At 44.0% G+C, this 17,787-nt stretch overlaps 1 protein-coding gene across 1 annotated transcript in view; it reads right to left on the bottom strand.

The window, feature by feature from the left end:
* Positions 1 to 17,787, bottom strand: part of LOC142289993 (uncharacterized) — a 119,656-nt gene that overhangs the window by 93,680 nt on the left and 8,189 nt on the right. Inside the window, exon 2 of the mRNA XM_075333940.1 lies at positions 9,498 to 10,370. Within this exon, the coding sequence (XP_075190055.1) occupies positions 9,498 to 10,265 (768 nt within the window). The 5' untranslated portion in view covers positions 10,266 to 10,370. The remainder of the gene's footprint in view (positions 1 to 9,497; positions 10,371 to 17,787) is intronic.

Below are 17,787 nucleotides of genomic sequence, written 5' to 3'. Positions count from 1 at the left end.
ATCAGCTGCTATCCTATGCTGTCCTGTCTTTTGCTTTCTTCCCTGCCCAGGAGATGTGGTGTGATCAGACCATGTCCCTGTACGGTCAGACACAGCCATTACACAGTATATAGCAGGGGCATATTTATAAGATTATCTCAACACAGGGAGATTTATTATTATTCCAAGATCTATTGATTAAAATGTACATTGTTCCGGAAAAACCGATTTTAATAGATCAATTCCTAGGGTTTTACACTATGGTTGGATTTTTTTTGTTGTATGGAATTAGCAACAGAGGTTACTCCTCCTGGATGCTCCCACTCTCCTCCCTCTATTAAGGGGCGGACACTTCTCGATAAGATCTCTAGTACTGCTACATATTGAATTATGGACCCCAGTTCATTATTTATCATTGCTGTTCCTCTACTTTTGTGGAGTAATTTCCTTCTTTTTTAGTGGCTGTTGTATTTGCACCAAACAACCAACCCCTTCTTTTATATAAAAGTATAAATTTTATTCAAAACAAATAAATCAACAAAAGTGAAGGTTAAAAGTCAATCGATTGGTGCATAGTTTATGGTCAGAGGAGAGTCCTTGGGCACCTTCCCTATCCTCCCCCTTCCTATCAGTGGGGTCGGCCCCCTAATGCGTAACGCCGTGGTGCCCCCACTCAACGTTGACTGATCCTAACTGTCCCTTTGCTGAACACTATTTTGTGCTGCTAACCTTCATGAAGGGCCTTACAAAAGTACAGTGATTCTCACTCATGCCACTCACCATATGATCACAATGGTATCAATCTAGCCAATAGTTCCCCCTTATTGTGTTTTTATGATTTTATATCACATCTGGGGTACAAATTCTATCAGCCTAAGATTTCTATGGGATACAGTCATATTGCTATGCCACAGTTCATAATTATAGATAAACCAGCATAATAGCCCGTCCTTCACCGCCCTAGGCGGTTCTCTGCCCAACGTGTTTCCCCTCCAGGACTTTCAATCAAACGGAGGTTCCTAAGGGGCTGTCCAACATTTGGGATCATTTATATGGTAGAATTATATCCAAAATATCAAGGGGTTAAATCCGTCCTTCAATGAGGAGTCCTCAATTATTGTGAACAGAGGCTTTGTGGAAACAATAGGCATCTGCCTGTAAAGCAGTATTGAAATGACGCCTGCTTATTCTGTCCACCCACAGGGTATAGTTATTTCTACAATGTGGAGTTCTTAGTCATTGTTAGTGTTGCTGTATGGTAAAGCTGGGCATCTGCCTATGTGGCAGTAGGTAGTGAACACCTGAAGGGGTTGGTTGTTTGGTATAAATATTTGATTATACCCCTATCGAAAAGAAAACAATCTTTTTGAGGTTTTGTCTGTTGTATTTGCGCCTTATTCTCTTGCTCAGGGCAGATCAAAGTGCGCCTGCGCAGGACCTCAGTGTCAGCTAGTGCAGATGACGTAGAACGCGTCACCCACACTAGCTTCAGAAGGAGGACAAAGATAGCCGAATGAGAAGGCGTGGGACCAGGAGAAAAGAGACGCCCATCCGACCAGTGTACTCCGTACCGACCGTTAGGTAAGTATTATGAACATCCGGTGACAGGTTCCCTTTAAGTTGTCTTTCTTTTTTCCTCACCCACTTTTCTAATCCAAATGCTTTTAGACAGATTCATGAAACTTGACTTTTACAAAAAGTCAAAGTTTTTTGAGTGTATCTCAATTCAATCCTCTGCAATAACGTTTTTGGAGGAGTTTTCAATGGGCACGGTTTTAGGCAGATATGCAAAGTCACAAAAACTGGTTAAAGATAAAGTGAAAAATTGCAGTAGGGACTTATTCAAGTTACAAACTAGGGGTGAAAGCTATTATGCTCATCTGCTATGGTTGTGTGAGCACCACTTTAATAGCAGAAAATAGCTGCTGCAATATCCACGGCACAAAGTTTCTGCCCCCTTGAATTTTTCAACCTTTTCCCTCATTTCAGGCTTCAAACATAAAGATAAAAAATGTTAATTTTATGGTGAACAATCAACAACAAGTGGGACACAATTGTGAAGTTCAATGAAATTTATTGCTTATTTTAAACTTTTGTAAAAAATAATAAACTGAAAAGTGGGGCGTGCAATATTATTCGGCCCCTTTACTTTCAGTGCAGGAAACTCACTCCAGAAGTTCATTGAGGATCTCTGAATGATCCAATCTTGTCCTAAATGATTGATGATGATAAATATTATCCACCTGTGTGTAATCTAGTCTCCGTATAAATGCACTTGCTCTGTGATAGTCTCAGTCTTCTGTTTAAAGCACACAGCATCATGAAGACCAAGGAACACAACAGGCAGGTCCGTGATACTGTTGTGAAGTTTAAAGCTGGATTTCGCTACAAAAAGATTTCCACAACTTTAAACATCCCAAGAAACACTGTGCAAGCGATCATATTGAAAGGGAAGGAGTATCATACCACTTCAAATGTACCAAGACTTGGCCGTCTATCCAAACGTTAATCACAAACAAGGAGAAGACTGATCAGAGATGCAGCCAAGAGGCCCATGATCACTCTGGATGAACTGCAGATATCTACAGCTGAGGTGGGAGAATCTGTCCATAGGACAACAATCAGTCATACACTGCACAAATCTGGCCATTATGGAACAGTGGCAAGAAGAAAGCCATTTCTCAAAGATATCCATAAAAAGTGTTGTTTGAATTTTTCCACAAGCCACCTGGGAGACACACCAAACATGAGGAAGAAGGTGCTCTGGCCAGATGAAACCAAAATCGAACTATTTGGGCACAATGCCAAACGATATGTTTGACGTAAAAGCAACACAGCTTATCACCTTGAACACACCATCCCCACTGTCACATGGTGGTGGCAGGTGTTAGAATTGCCAAGCAAAAGTCCAGACCTGAATCCAATCGAGAATCTGTTGAACAAGCTGAAAACTGCTGTTCACAAAGGCTCTCCATCCAACCTCACTCAGCTCGAGCTGTTTCCAAAGGAAGAATGGGCAAGAATTTCAGTCTCTCGATGTGCAAAACTGATAGAGACATACTGTTACGAACCGGCGCCGCCATAGCCGCAAGCAGCCTGCTGCGGTTCCTGTTGCGCCCAGGCGCCGGCTGCCATTCTTGGACGTGCCTCGGGTCGTCCAGTTGGCTGTTCCTTCCACCACGTCTAAGTGTGGAGAGGCGGCTAGTGCGCATGCGTGCGCCGATTTACCCCAGCCAGAGTTTAAGCCCGGTGTTTTGCCTAGTGAGGATGCTCAGCCTGATTGTGTTATGTCTGAGACTAAGTCCTCAGTTCAGGCTACTGAGCATGCTCCCACAATTAACCCTAACAGCCTCTTTGCACAGGTACTTGGACTTCGTGCTGTGTCTAAGTTCTGGGCTGTGCCTACTGAGCATGCTCAAACTGATAGTCTGCTTTCTAAGCCTGTGGCTCAGGCTACTGAGCATGCTCAGGCACTTAGTGCATCAGAGGCTAGGTCCGGTAAAGACCTCACTGAGCATGTCCGTGAGGTGGCAGGCCCTGATAGGGCAGAGGGTGTCAGGTGTCCTGATGACGTGGCAACTCCGGACTGGCTCGCAGAGGCCCGCCCCTATGATCTGGCACCTCAGTATTGGTCGTCAGACGATGACTGGTGAAGTGTTTGGGGCGTGGCTGCCATGAGGTCATCAATGACGTGGCGGTTCCGGATAGGTCGCATGTGACGTCACTGATGACATGGCACTCTGCTATTGGACCTTGGTGGTTCCACCCTGGGTTTGGGGCGGACCCAGGTTATAAAAGGGGCTGGAGACAACATGGAGGTGCGCAGTCTTCACTTTTGCTCAGTCAGAGCACACCTCCATGTTAAAGCCTCATTGCGGCATAAGCCTATGTTGGGAAGCGGTAGGTAGGGTTAGGCGAACGGTGCCTGTCACGCCAAGATTCATGGCTCGGCACATCAGGGTCAGGCGCCGTGCTTCCCTTCTGCCGTTCCAGTCTTGCTATAGCAGCCCAGTGGCGTTAACTGGGCTGCGGCTGCTGTGCTTCCTTTCCGATTGTGCTCCCTACGCACACGGACAACGCACCTGCTGCGCCACCTGTCCGATTGTGCCCCCTACGCACACGGACAACGCACCTGCTGCGCCACCTGTCCGATTGTGCCCCCTACGCACACAGACAACGCACCTGCTGCGCCACCTGTCCGGTTGTGCCCCCTACGCGCACGGACAGCGTACCCCAGGACCCCTGTGAAGTTAACAGGGTGTTCCTTATCCTCCTCGGCTTCCCGGTCAACGCTACTGGTGTACCCATCTGGCCTGACGTGTCCTACACACACACGTGGCCAGTCGAGAGGTGGCCAGAAACGCTAATCGGAGGACCGCTCGGCCTGACGTGTCCTACACACGTGGCCGACAGGGCGCTTTCGTGGCGGTCTTCCGGTCAACGCTACCTGGTTACCACCCGGCCTGACGTGTTTCCTGCACACGTGGTTGGTGAAGCGCTAGGTGCACCAAAACGCTAATCGGGTTGTCGTCCGGTCTGACGTGTCCCAACACACGTGACCGGTTCCCAGAGTTCCTGGGTTATCTCAGAGCCATCCAGCTCTATAGTCTCCGCCTAACCCTCAGGTGCCAGCAGCTCCTTTGTCATCTGGAGCACGGTGGGCCCCGACTGGCGATTAGGATATATACCCCCTGGTCCTAATCTGCCGGTCCCCCCATAACACATACTCCAAGCGACTTGCATCTGTAATCGCAGCAAAAGGTGGCGCTACAAAGTATTAACTTTCAGTTTATTATTTTTTATAAAAGTTTAAAATAAGCAATAAATTTCGTTCAGCTTCACAATTGTGTCCCACTTGTTGTTGATTCTTCACCATAAATTTAAAATTTTTTATCTTTATGTTTGAAGCCTGAAATTTGGGAAAAAAGGTTGAAAGATTCGAGGGGGCCGAATACTTTCGCAAGGCACTGTGTGTATATATATATATATATATATATATATATATATATATATATATATATATACATATATATGTGGGTGTCCTGAGGAAGGGCTGACTTTGAAACACCTTGAAACCACTTTTCATTACCCTTTAGTCTTTAGCCTGTATTGAAAATCAGCAAACTACAATCTTCCATTGCTATTTACCAAAAACTAGTTAAAGTTAAAATAAACAAAACATTTTTTATTTTCCATTCATGGGCCATTTTGAAGAATTTGGTGTAAAAAAAAGTCAATGAATACCATAAGACAAAAAAAGATGTCCTCAAGAAATCGTAAATTATTAATTGGGGCCATAGTTTCCTAAAGGAACCTGTCCTTCATAACTCATTGAGTAAGCAATAAGATTATTTTGGTTCATATCAGTAGAAAACTGTACTTCTGCGTTGTTTAGTTATTGTTTGCTATTTACCGTGACTTCCAACTGGACCACTGTACTGAGTGAACGCATCTATATTTTGGATACTATCATTTGTCAGCTATTGTTAACTGATCCCATAAAAAGCAGTCCCATGTATTTTTTAATTCATTAAATCTGTGTATGTGCATGTAATGTAGTGTGAGTTTATTAATATCCTCACCTACCGCTGTTCTCTCTGGGGTCCATTCTTCTCCTCTTCTCATTGACTTCATCACTCAGCAGACTCTCCAGGCCACACTATGATCTGTTTGACTCGGAAGTGGTTTTAACTCCTTCACGACCGCGGGCGGTAAAATTACGTCCTAGCGGTCATAGTGTTAATGTCCCCTGGCTGCTGCCGGGGGAGATCAGCGCACGTGATCACGTGACTTCCGGTGGTTGTCATGGTACACAGGGTTATGTGATGACTCCTGTGCTCACATGACTAAGGTCCTGTAAACAAACAGCCGAGTACTGGCTGTTACAAGAGATGAACATTTCTCCCAGTCTGAGTGGTGCTGCTCTGATCGGGAGAAATGAATGAGCAATCAGACAGATAATCATTATAGTCCCCTAGGAGACCTAATAAAATAAAAAAAAGTTTTTAAAAAAGGTTTTAAGATATTAAAAAAATAAAAAAACCCCTACACGTTCAAATCACCCCCCTTTCGCCCCATTGAAAATTAAAGGGTTAAAAAAATAAAAAACATATACACATTTGGTATCACTGCATTCAGAAACGCCCACTCTATCAAAATATAAAATCAATTAAAATTCCAAATGCCAAAATTACGGTTTTTGGTCACCACAAAGTTTACGCAAAATGAAAAACCAGGCGATCAAAATGCGACATCTGCGCAAAAATGGTACCGTTAAAAACGTCAGCTCAAGACACTAAAAATAAGCTATTACTGAGTCATAGATCCTGAAAAATGAGAACGCTACGGGTTGTGGAAAATGGCGCAAAACGTATGCCACTTTTTTCGGACAAACTTCAGATTTTCTTTAACCCCTTAGATAAAAGTAAACTTATTCATGTTTGGTGTCTACGAACTCGCACCGACCTGAGGCATCACAATGTTGCATCAGTTTTACCATATAGTAAACACTGGGAACAAAATATCTCAAAAACAATAGTGTTTTTGCATTTTTTCCGCATTTGGAATTATTTTGCCATTTTCCAGTATACTATATGGTAAAACTCTTGATTTCATTTAAAAATACAGTTTGTTCTGCAAAAAATGAGCTCTCGCATGACCATATTTACTGAAAAATAAAAATTTTACGTCTCTCAGAAGAAGAATACCAAAAAAAATGGAAAGCGCAAAAGTGGCCGGTCGTGAAGGGGTCAACAATGTAAATCTATGGAGTGTCAGAACAAGGCACCATAAGCTTTCATTGTAAAAGAGACTTCTAGCTTATACATAGAGCAGAGAGCAAGCCGGAGAGTGTGACGAGCAGTGAGCAGCCACATCACTGAGAATAGGAGCAGAACGATACTGGACACCAGAGAGAGCAGCGATATAAAAATACAGTACATGGGAGTAGAGTTGAGTGAGTACCTAACTATTCATACTCGCTATACTCATAACGAGTACTGTCTAATACTTGCGTATACATTCTGAACAGCATGCACAATGCAAGTCAATGGGGAATACTCACAATGTATAGAGTAACCCAAATTCCGCACTATTCGGAACTCGCACGAATAGTACGGCATTTGGGTTACTCGTTACATTGCAAATTATTCCCCATTGACTTGCATTGCACACGCTATTTGGAATGAATACGCGAGTATTAGACAGTACTCCTTATGAGTATAATGAGTACGACTAGTTAGGAATTCGCTCAACTCTACATGGGGGTACTTATTTAAATTTCACTCCTCAGTTTAGACTGCCCCAAATTAAATCTGTTGCAACCCAAGTAGTCGAGAACTTCACAAGCAAACCCTTCCCAACACACGTTTTACCTAAGAGCAGCTCTTTCATTTATAGACTAGGTAAGACATAGCAGCTTCTTTTCTTGAGTCTAGGTGTAAGTGTCTTGTAAAAATATTTCATGTTTTATAATAGGATTAAAATCATCTTGTAATTTGTCTTACTTTTATCAGATATAAACCCCAAGGCATTAGAGGTATATTCTATCATATCATACATATATATCTTGTATATCATGCATCAGTGAACACATATATTTTCTTAGAATGAACCTTGAGTCCAGATCATAAATCCAAGCATATAAATAGGTTAAGGAGATAGGAACTCTAAAGGCCCAGTCACACACAACGACTTACCAGCAATCCCGAAAACGATGCGACCTGATAGGGATCGCAGCCAAGTCGCTGGGAGGTCGCTGGTGAGATGTCACACCGTCAGATCTTACTAGCGATGCAGGAACAATACAGGTCGCAGTAGCGACCTGCATAACGATCTCAGCAGTCACTGTGACCCTGTCACACAGTGTCAAACACAGCGATGCGTCCTGCCCAGCAGGATATCGTCTTTGAAGAAAATGGCCTGGACCATTCTGCAACGACTAGAGATCTCACAGCAGGGGCCTGATCGCTGGTAGGTGTCACACATAACGAGATCGCTAACGGGATCGCTACTGCGTCACAGAAACTGTGACTCAGCTGCGATCTCGCTAGCGATCTCGTTATGTGTGACGGTACCTTAACTGCATTCCCTGTTTTATGTAATTGTTCTATAACTGCCTTTACTTAAAGAGTAAACAATTGATGCTCCACCCTGTGCAAGCCGCGTGCAGTGTTTCATCGGCTTGCACTGGGGTGAAATCATTTTGATGTAGTGTGCACACAAAAAATAAATAAATAAATTGAAATACCCCGCCTACTCTCCTGTGGAAGTGTTCTGCGTATGGCTGGCTGCATGTGGGTGGAGCCACAATCTGCCCAAGTACTGACTTCCATTGAGGTTTGGCTCAAGTCGGGGTCACAAACTGAACTTTTTTAAGGTTCAAATGTGCCGGCCAACCGAACTTCCAAAGGTTCGTTCATCTCTAGAAATAAGCAACTTTTTTAATACAATGTATCAGAGGGATTTGCTTCTTTCAGCTCCTGGATTGATCTTTCACTCTCAATTCATGAATAAACTTCTTAAGCAATATATTCAGTAAAGACAGATTTTTGCATTACTGAGATAGGAGATGACAGTTGGGGCTTTTAACATTTTATGGATAGGGGAAGAGGAGGAGCTAGACAAATATTTTAGTGCAAGTTCTCCTAAAATACAAATCCTCATAGAACTTCACGAGCACTAACTGTCATGTCCTATCTCAGTAATGGGGTGTATTCACTGAAAACAGATTTTATCCATGAATTGATAATGAAAGTTCAGGAGGAGAAAAAAGCAGATTTCATGGATAAAGTATATTACAAAGTTTCTTATTTTCACATGTACTGTTGATTTATAAAAAAAAAAGAAAACAAGAAATACTCCTTAAGTGTATACTTATCACATAATGAAAGTCTATTACAGAATACTATTTTATAATATGCATACTTAAAGGGGCTGTCTGGTCTTGAGCTACAAGTCTGCAGATATATAACAAAAAGATGTATACCAGCTCACCTGTATGCAAGGCTCAGGATATGTGTTGGAGCACGGAAATTCATGTGACTACACGTTGACCAAAGATTTGAAAAAGGGGATAAATTCAGCTCCGTAATGATTCCACAAAACTTAACTCCAAAATACATATAAAAGTCAAAACCATGGTTTTGACTTTTATGTGTATTTTGGAATTACATTTTTGGGAAATTTTACAAAAAGACTTTTATCAAGTCTGCAGTCACTTCATGTGAATCCTGCACATTGTGGGCGGTTATCTATCCGATATGAGTACTCCCGATGAGAATCCGACTGGATGGGTGCAGCCTCACTCAATGCAAGTGTACTGAGTGACAGCGGAAACTGTCACATACTTGTGATCACGTGATGGCGCCTGAGAATCCCCACATTGTGCACATAGAGTGACTGCAGACTTGTAGCTTAGACTGGACAACCCCTTTAATATCTGATATACAAAAAAACCAATCAATTATAAATAATGAAGAAAGTGATGTGAACATTACTTTTGTGGAAGAAGTTCTTACCAGGGACATCTTTCTTTCTTCTTCGCCCAAATCGGTGCCATTGTTTCGAACACTGTTCTTGTTGAACACTTGGAAAATATCCTTTGAGTCAATGAATATTTTAGTTGGGCTTCTAGGGTGGGAACTCCTCCTTTTTATACCAGTAAAAGCATATTTATAGCGTGGCAGATCTGTAAAAACATCATCATTTTCATCATCTTCCGCGGCGTCATCACCACTTTCTTTATCCTCTTGTGTGTCATCATCATAACCAGTACTTTCGAAAATAACATCAAGGGGTAAATCGGTGAATGTGATTGCACTTGGTTTATGCTTGATAACTCGAACATTGTGAGACTTGCTATAAGAGGTTTCTGGCTGTAATAATGTCGGAGAAATTTCTTGGTATCCTTCAGAACCAGCATTTTCAATGGCAGACACATTGTTTGGGAAAAGTTTATTCGCAATGGATGATGGTGACCAGCCGTCAAACTTCGTCGTAGAGTTGTCTTCAATTGCTGCCCAGTTGCGAAGCTCAATGGTTGTTTGGTTAGTGTCTCCTATTGTCCACCTGCTATTCTCAGAGATTGGGGTCCTGCTTCCTCTTGTATGTAAGTGACTGATGACCCCAGGTTCTGACTCTGATAAAGTGTCAAAGTCTTCTAGATGTATTTTGTTTGTATTCCTCCCAGATGGGAAAAAGTCTGTTCTCACATTTATTGATGTTAAAGAAAACGTACAAGTTGATGAAAGAATTGAGGATCCCTCAAGATCCAAGATTGTTTCCATGCTTTAATAAAATTAGTCACTCTTGTATCATATTGTTCATATTATTATGCTCTTGAATTGAAGAACTTGTGGTGCAAGGACAGTCTTAACATCCCATATATTATTCTGTAATAAATAAGAATGACAGAATATCAAATTGCAGAAGGGTTTATGGTTGTAGGTCTATAAGAATGTGTTATATTTTACACAAGGAAACAAATACTTTATACCAAAAAAATACTTTGCCTTGTCCAGATATCCAATTTTATGATCAGATTCATAGTCATGTCAAGAATAGGTCATTAAAATTAAATACTAGAAAATTCCTTTATTCTCTTATCGACAAAATCTATTTTTACCTTCCAGACCAGGCCAATTTTTTAAAATCTGACCAGTCTCACTTTATGTGGTAATAACTCCAGAATGCTTCTACATGTAAAAGTGATTGTGAGACTGTACTACACATTGTACTTTATGAAAGTAGCAAATTTAGACCTATATTTATGAAAATATTTAAAATTTGACATTTTTGGTAAATTCTTACTTTTCAAATTTTGAATTTATATGTCCTTAAAACAGGTGATTATACCACACAAAATAGTTGATAAATAATATTTTACACATGTAAATGTTTAATTTCCTTATGAGATTTTCCAAACCAATATGTTTAAGGACCACTTCACTTTTGAAGTGACTTTGAGGGGCCTAGATGTCAGAAATCCTGGAAACACTCCTCAAGGAATTTATAGACAGGTGTGATCACCGTGTTGAACCTACATAGGCATCCCCGAATTTTATAATATTGGGTGGTGAAAATTAAGTATTACATTTTGTGAACATAGGTTTACACACTGCATAGTTACTTAACCACAAAGATGCAGCATTTTGGGCCCCAAAAATGCACCCGCGGCACAAACGCATAAAAAATGCATGTGTTTTTGACGCATTTTTACCACATTTTGCCCAATGCATTTTTAAAGTCAAATCTTTTGGCTAGAAGGGCTCAAAAACGCAGGCAAAAAACGCAAAAAGAATTGACATGCTGTATCTTGGCTGCATCTTGAAAAACGCAGCCAAAATGCAGCCAAAAAAGATGCACAGTGTGGACAACAAAAGAGAAATCTCCTAGACTTCGCTGGAGGAAGGAAATGCATGCATTTACGTGCATCTTTGTGACCTCACAAATGCAACAAAAATGCAGTAAGGCCCTGTGCGCACTAGAAAATGGAATTTTCTTAAGAAAATTCCGCTGGCTCTGAAAGATTTCCACACCTGTGGAAAAAAATCGCAAATAAAATGCACCAAAATCCGCATGCGTTTTGTTGCTGTTTTGGTACGGTTCTGGTGCGGTTTTGGTGCGGTTTTTCTGCGGGTTGGTACATGTGTTTTAATACATTCAATGCAATAAAGCACATTGAAAAGAAAAAAAAAAAGTCATTACCTTCTGAGATAGATAGATGGAAAGATAGATAGATAATGGAAAGATAGATAGAGGGATAGATGGATGGATAGATAGAAAGATAGATAAAGGGATAGATAATCAATAGATAGAGGGATAGATAATCAATAGATAGAGGGCAGATCAATCAATAGATAGAGTCCCTGTGAGGACACACTGCAGTTCTCACGAGTGGTAGTGTGTTCACATTACCGACCGTGAGAAATGACCTGTGGTTACCTCTCTGCAGTCTTGTTACAAGGCTGCATTTAGTACAGTGTGTCAGTCGCGGCTGGATGCAAGCGTCGTGGGACCTGCGTGGATTACGCCGGAGCTGTGTGTTGGGAGGGGTTAATAAAGGGGTGAAAGAGGGGCTTTTTGTGTTTTATTTAAATTAAAGGATTTTTCGGTGTATGTGTTTATTCACTTTACTTACGGGTTAATCATGAACACTGTCTCATAGACGCTGCCATGATTAAGCCTGGACTTAAATGGCAGAGATGCGCTGCCATTTAACTCCTTATTACCTGGCTTGCCACCGCATCACGGCAATCTGTAAGAGCCGGGGACACGCCGGGACTATCACATAATGGATGCGACAGTCCCAGGGCAGCTGCGGGCTGATATTCTCGGCTGCGGGAGGGGGGGCATTAACCCTGGCCCCGCCCTCCCCAGCCTGAGAATACCGGGCCACCGCTGTGTGTTTACCTCGGCTGGACGGTAAAAATATGGCGGAGCCCGCGTTTTTTTTTATTTTTATATGTACGTTTGATTTGTATGTGTATTCTATATGTCTGTGTCTGTGTGTGAGTGTGATATGTGCAAGTTTACTCTGCTCCGCTTCCTCTTCCTGTCATAATGACATCACTTCCCTGCAAAATGCAGGCAGTGATGAACATTATGTCCCGAATAGAGATGAGCGAACCGGTCCCGGTTCGGCTCGAGGTCGGTTTGCCGAACGGAGGTCCTGTTCGAGTTCGGCTCGTCGAACGTTCGACGAATAGAACTCGAACTGCATAGGAAACAATGGCAGGCAATCACAAACACATAAAAACACCTAGAAAACACCCTCAAAGGTGTCCAAAAGGTCACAAACAACTCACAACACAACACAAACACATGGGAAAGTGACAAGGACATATACTTATGCAAAAACAAAAGAGCTGGACAAGGAAAAAGAGGAGGAGACACAGATATAGGCATGGCACGCCCTTCTATAGTCATGTAAAACACCGCAAGGTGACTCCAAGCGGAGTCTCCCTTTTTTCCAAAAATTGGGCCACACAGACACCCACCCCATCAGTGGCAGCACTTGGGCCCTAGTTGCAAACAGGATGTTTTGATTTGCATCAAGCACATTCAAAAATACGCCATAATTAACCGTCCCCAGCATGACACAGGGGTAGGTAGATAAAGTCTTTGCTGAACCATGACTTGTTCATCTTGGCTTCTTTTAAAAACAATGTAAGCAAGGGTTACTCTAAGCGGAGTCTCCCTTTTTTTCCAAAAATTGTGCCCCACACACACCCACCCATTCAGTGGCAGCACTTGTGCCCTAGTTGTACACTTCACAGCTAGATTTGCATCAAGCACATTCCAAAATACGCCGTTCTTATCCGTCCCCAGGATGACACCGGGGTAGGTAGCAAAGTCTTTCCTGATCCCAGCTCTGTTCATCTTGGCTTCTTTTAAAAACACAGCAAGCAAGGGTTACTCCAAGCGGAGTCTCCCTTTTTTTCCACAAATTGTGGCCCACACACACCCACCCATTCAGTGGCAGCACTTGTGCCCTAGTTGTACACTTCACAGCTAGATTTGCATCAAGCACATTCCAAATCCACAAGCATTTACTCTCCCCAGGATGACACAGGGGTTGTAAATTCCTTCTGGATCCATGACTTGTTCATTTTGATGAACGTCAGTCTGTCCACATTGTCACTGGACAGACGCGTGCGCTTATCTGTCAGCACACACCCAGCAGCACTGAAGACACGTTCAGAGACAACGCTGGCAGCTGGACACGACAAAATCTCCAAGGCGTAAGTTGAGAGCTCTGGCCATTTTTCTAGGTTTGAAGCCCAAAAGGAGCAAGGCTCCATTTGCAAAGTCATGGCATCGATGTTCATTTGGAGATACTCCTGTATCATCCTCTCCAGCCGTTGACTATGTGTCAGATTTGTTGTCTCTGGTGGCCTTGCAAAGGAGGGTCTAAAAAAATTATGAAAAGATTCCATAAAATTGCTGTTACCAGCACCAGATACGGTCCTACTGGTACGTGTAGACTGTTGAAGATGACGAGACCGTCCCATGTTTGTCAAGTTACAACTGGGAGATTCACTCCCTGCACCTGCACGGTTGTTTGGTGGAAAAGCGGATCTAAGATCGAGTAACAGCTTCTGCTGATACTCCTGCATACGTGCGTCCCTTTCTATGGCTGGAATTATGTCACAAAATTTGGACTTGTACCGGGGATCTAATAGTGTGGCAAGCCAGTAGTCATCATCACTTCTAATTTTGACAATACGAGGGTCATGTTGGAGGTAGTGCAACAAGAAGGCACTCATGTGTCTTGCGCAGCCATGCGGACCAAGTCCACGCTGTGTTTGTGGCATAGAGGTGCTAACCGTTCTTTCTTCCTCTGACATCTCCCCCCAACCTCTTTCAACTGAAATTTGACCAAGGTCTCCCTCATCTGCTGAGTCTTCCATGTCCATGGACAGTTCGTCCTCCATTTCTTCATGTCCTCCTGCACCTTCCTCAACATCTCGCCTGCTACCATGCGCCCTTGTTGATCCCTGTCCCCCATGCTCCCATGCCTGGCGCCTTGGTGATGATGAACGTCTGGACCTTGGTGATGTTGTTGTGTCTTGCGCATATGAATCCTCCTGTAGTTCATCCCCTTCCTGTTGTCCCACCCCCTGACTCCGAATAGTGTTTAGCGTGTGTTCCAGCATGTAAATGACTGGAATCGTCATGCTGATAATGGCATTGTCAGCGCTAAACATATTCGTCGCCATGTCGAAACTGTGCAGAAGGGTGCATAGGTCCTTGATCTGAGACCACTCCATCAGGGTGATCTGCCCCACCTCTGCATCTCGTTGGCCCAGGCTATACGTCATGACGTATTGCACCAGGGCACGGCGGTGCTGCCACAGTCGCTGTAACATGTGGAGAGTTGAATTCCAGCGTGTCGCCACATCGCATTTCAGGCGATGAACCGGCAGGCCGAAAGACTTCTGCAGCGATGCAAGTCGCTCAGCTGCGGCGCTTGAACGGCGGAAGTGAGCAGACAGTTTTCGTGCCCTGTTCAGAAGGCCATCTAGGCCGGGATACTGTGTTAAAAATTGCTGCACGACAAGGTTCAACACGTGAGCCATACAAGGTACGTGTGTCACCTTGCCCAGGCGAAGGGCCGCACCCAGGTTTGCAGCATTGTCGCACACGGCCTTACCAGGCTGCAGGTTGAGTGGAGACAACCATTTATTAAACTCGGACCGCAGAGCTGACCACAACTCCTCAGCTGTGTGACTCTTATTCCCAAGACATGTCAAGCTAAAGACCGCCTGATGCCGTTGCGCTCTGCTGCCAGCATAGTAATGAGGGGTGCGTGATTCCTTCTGCGCAGTGAGAACGCTGGTGGCCTGACCAGGCAGGCTTGGGGCGGTGGTGGAGGACCCAGATGAGGTGGAGGATGCAGAAGCAGTGGCGGAACTTGGACAGACAGAGGATTGACACACAAGTCGTGGGGACGGCAAGACTTGTGCAGCAGACCCTTCACCATCTATCACCATAGTTACCCAGTGCCCAGTCAGCGACATGTAACATCCCTGTCCATGCTTACTGGTCCAAGTATCGGTGGTGAAATGCACCCGTTCACACACAGAGTTTCTCAAGGAAGCGGTGATGTTGTGTGCGACATGCTGGTGTAGCGCGGGCACACCTTTCTTAGAGAAGTAGTGGCGACTAGGCATCTGGTACTGGGGCACAGCGACAGACATAAGGTCTCTAAAATCCTGTGTGTCCACTAGGCGGAAAGGCAGCATTTCTGTAGCCAACAGCTTACAGAGGGATAGAGTCAACCTCTTAGCTTTGTCATGGGTCGCAGGAAATGGCCTTTTATTTGTCCACATCTGAGGGACAGAGATCTGGCTGCTGTGTGTAGACGGTGTTGAGTAGGATGTCCCTGGAAAAATCTTGGTTTGTGAGGAAAGTGCAGGCGGAGACATGATGTTGCCTTCATCCAAAGTTGGTGCTATCGATGTCTGAGAGAGCTGTACACACTCACTTGTTTCCCCTTCCAAAACAACTGACGACCTACCAAGCAAACTGCCTGTTGCGGTTACAGTGGTGGAAGTTGTGGGTGGAAAAACAGGTGTGACAGCTGTCCCCACAGTCCTAGAAGATGACGAGCCCGCGGATGCACTGGAAGGGGCAGGCGGTGGATGGTTCGCTCCGCTAGGCCGCATTGCAGCACGGTGAGCTTCCCACCAGGCCATATGATATTTATTCATGTGACGATTCATGGAAGAAGTTGTCAAACTGCTGAGGTTTTGACCTCTACTAAGAGAACCATGACAAATTTTACAGATCACATAATTTGGGCGATCTTTTTCTATGTCAAAAAAGGACCAGGCTAGGCAAGGCTTAGAGGCCATGCGACCTGTTTATCCACCCCGAATAATGCTCAGAGGCAGAGTGGTGGCTGAGGATGCAGTTGTAGACGTGCTACCAGTACTCCGACTCTGTCCAGGAAGGCGCAAGGTAACTTCGTCATCAGTTGCATCCTCCTCCACCACCTCTGTTGACCTCCTCGAGTGCCTGACTGTGGGTTGACAGTAGGTGGGATCTAGAACTTCATCATCAATTGTTGTGTTTGCACTCCCCTCCCCCTCAGACCGAGCCTCTTCTTGCCCTGACCGAATATTTAAGTTGTCATCCCAATCGGGTATCTGAGTCTCATCTTCATCAGTATGTTCCTCATTGTCTATAACCACAGGTGTTACAGTTTGTGACAAAGGGTCAACATTATGCTCCGAAACTTGGTCCTCACGGCCTGAATCAGAGTCACAAAGGTTCTGGGCATCACTGCAGACCATTTCCTGTTCTGTACTCACTGTAGCTTGGGAGCAGACCTCTGATTCCCAGGCTATAGTGTGACTGAACAGCTCTGCAGACTCAGCCATCTCAGTTCCACCATACTGTGCAGGGCTGATGGAGACTTCAGAGCTGGGAGAAATCAAGTTTGATTGGGATGACAACTCAGAGGACTGGTGTTTTTTGGATGCGGTACTTGAAGTGGCTGAGAGGGCACTTGTTGGACCACTTGAGATCCATTCAAGCATTTTCCTTTTTTGCCCATCATCTACCTTTGTTCCTGTTGTTCGTGTCCGTAAAAAAGGGAGCACATCGGATTGTCCACGGTAAGTAGTAGACATCTTACTTTTGCTGGTAGATGGTCTATCTTCAGCAGATGATAATGGAGCTTTGCCACCTTCCCCACGGACAAAACCTTTTTTGCCTTTTCCACCACGCCTCTTCCCCTTTCCACCAGCATCTGTCATTTTGCCACTCATGTTGATTGCGACAAGATTGTGGACTGAAAATGTGGTAGTAAAAATTGAGAGGTGGTGTAGATTGCAGTGGTGGTCTATCTAGCTTTATTAACAGCAGAATAATAAAGAATAAATATCCCTGACAATGCAACTACGGCCCTTAAACTGGCAGCAAAAATTGCTAGTATAATGGCTTAGTTATAATGAGTTGGAGTGTGCAATGCAGGCAGACGTGCTGCAAATGTCTTTGCACTAGTGGGACTATAGCAAAGTCCAATAGCCACGTTTAGGATGCCACTAGGTACACTGAGTGTTTGCTAGTATAATGGCTTAGTTATAATGAGTTGGAGTGTGCAATGCAGGCAGACGTGCTGCAAATGTCTTTGCACTAGTGGGACTATAGCAAAGTCCGATAGCCACGTTTAGGATGCCACTAGGTACACTGAGTGTTTGCTAGTATAATGGCTTAGTTATAATGAGTTGGAGTGTGCAGAGGACAGGAGGGTACAGTGCCAGGATTGTGGGGCTCTGGGTAGAGGAATGGAAGCCTGCC

Source organism: Anomaloglossus baeobatrachus, chromosome 2 (assembly GCF_048569485.1).
Source record: "Anomaloglossus baeobatrachus isolate aAnoBae1 chromosome 2, aAnoBae1.hap1, whole genome shotgun sequence".
Lineage (NCBI taxonomy): Eukaryota > Metazoa > Chordata > Amphibia > Anura > Aromobatidae > Anomaloglossus > Anomaloglossus baeobatrachus.
Note: the sequence above shows the minus strand (reverse complement) of the source record. Positions and strands in the feature narration are given on the sequence as shown.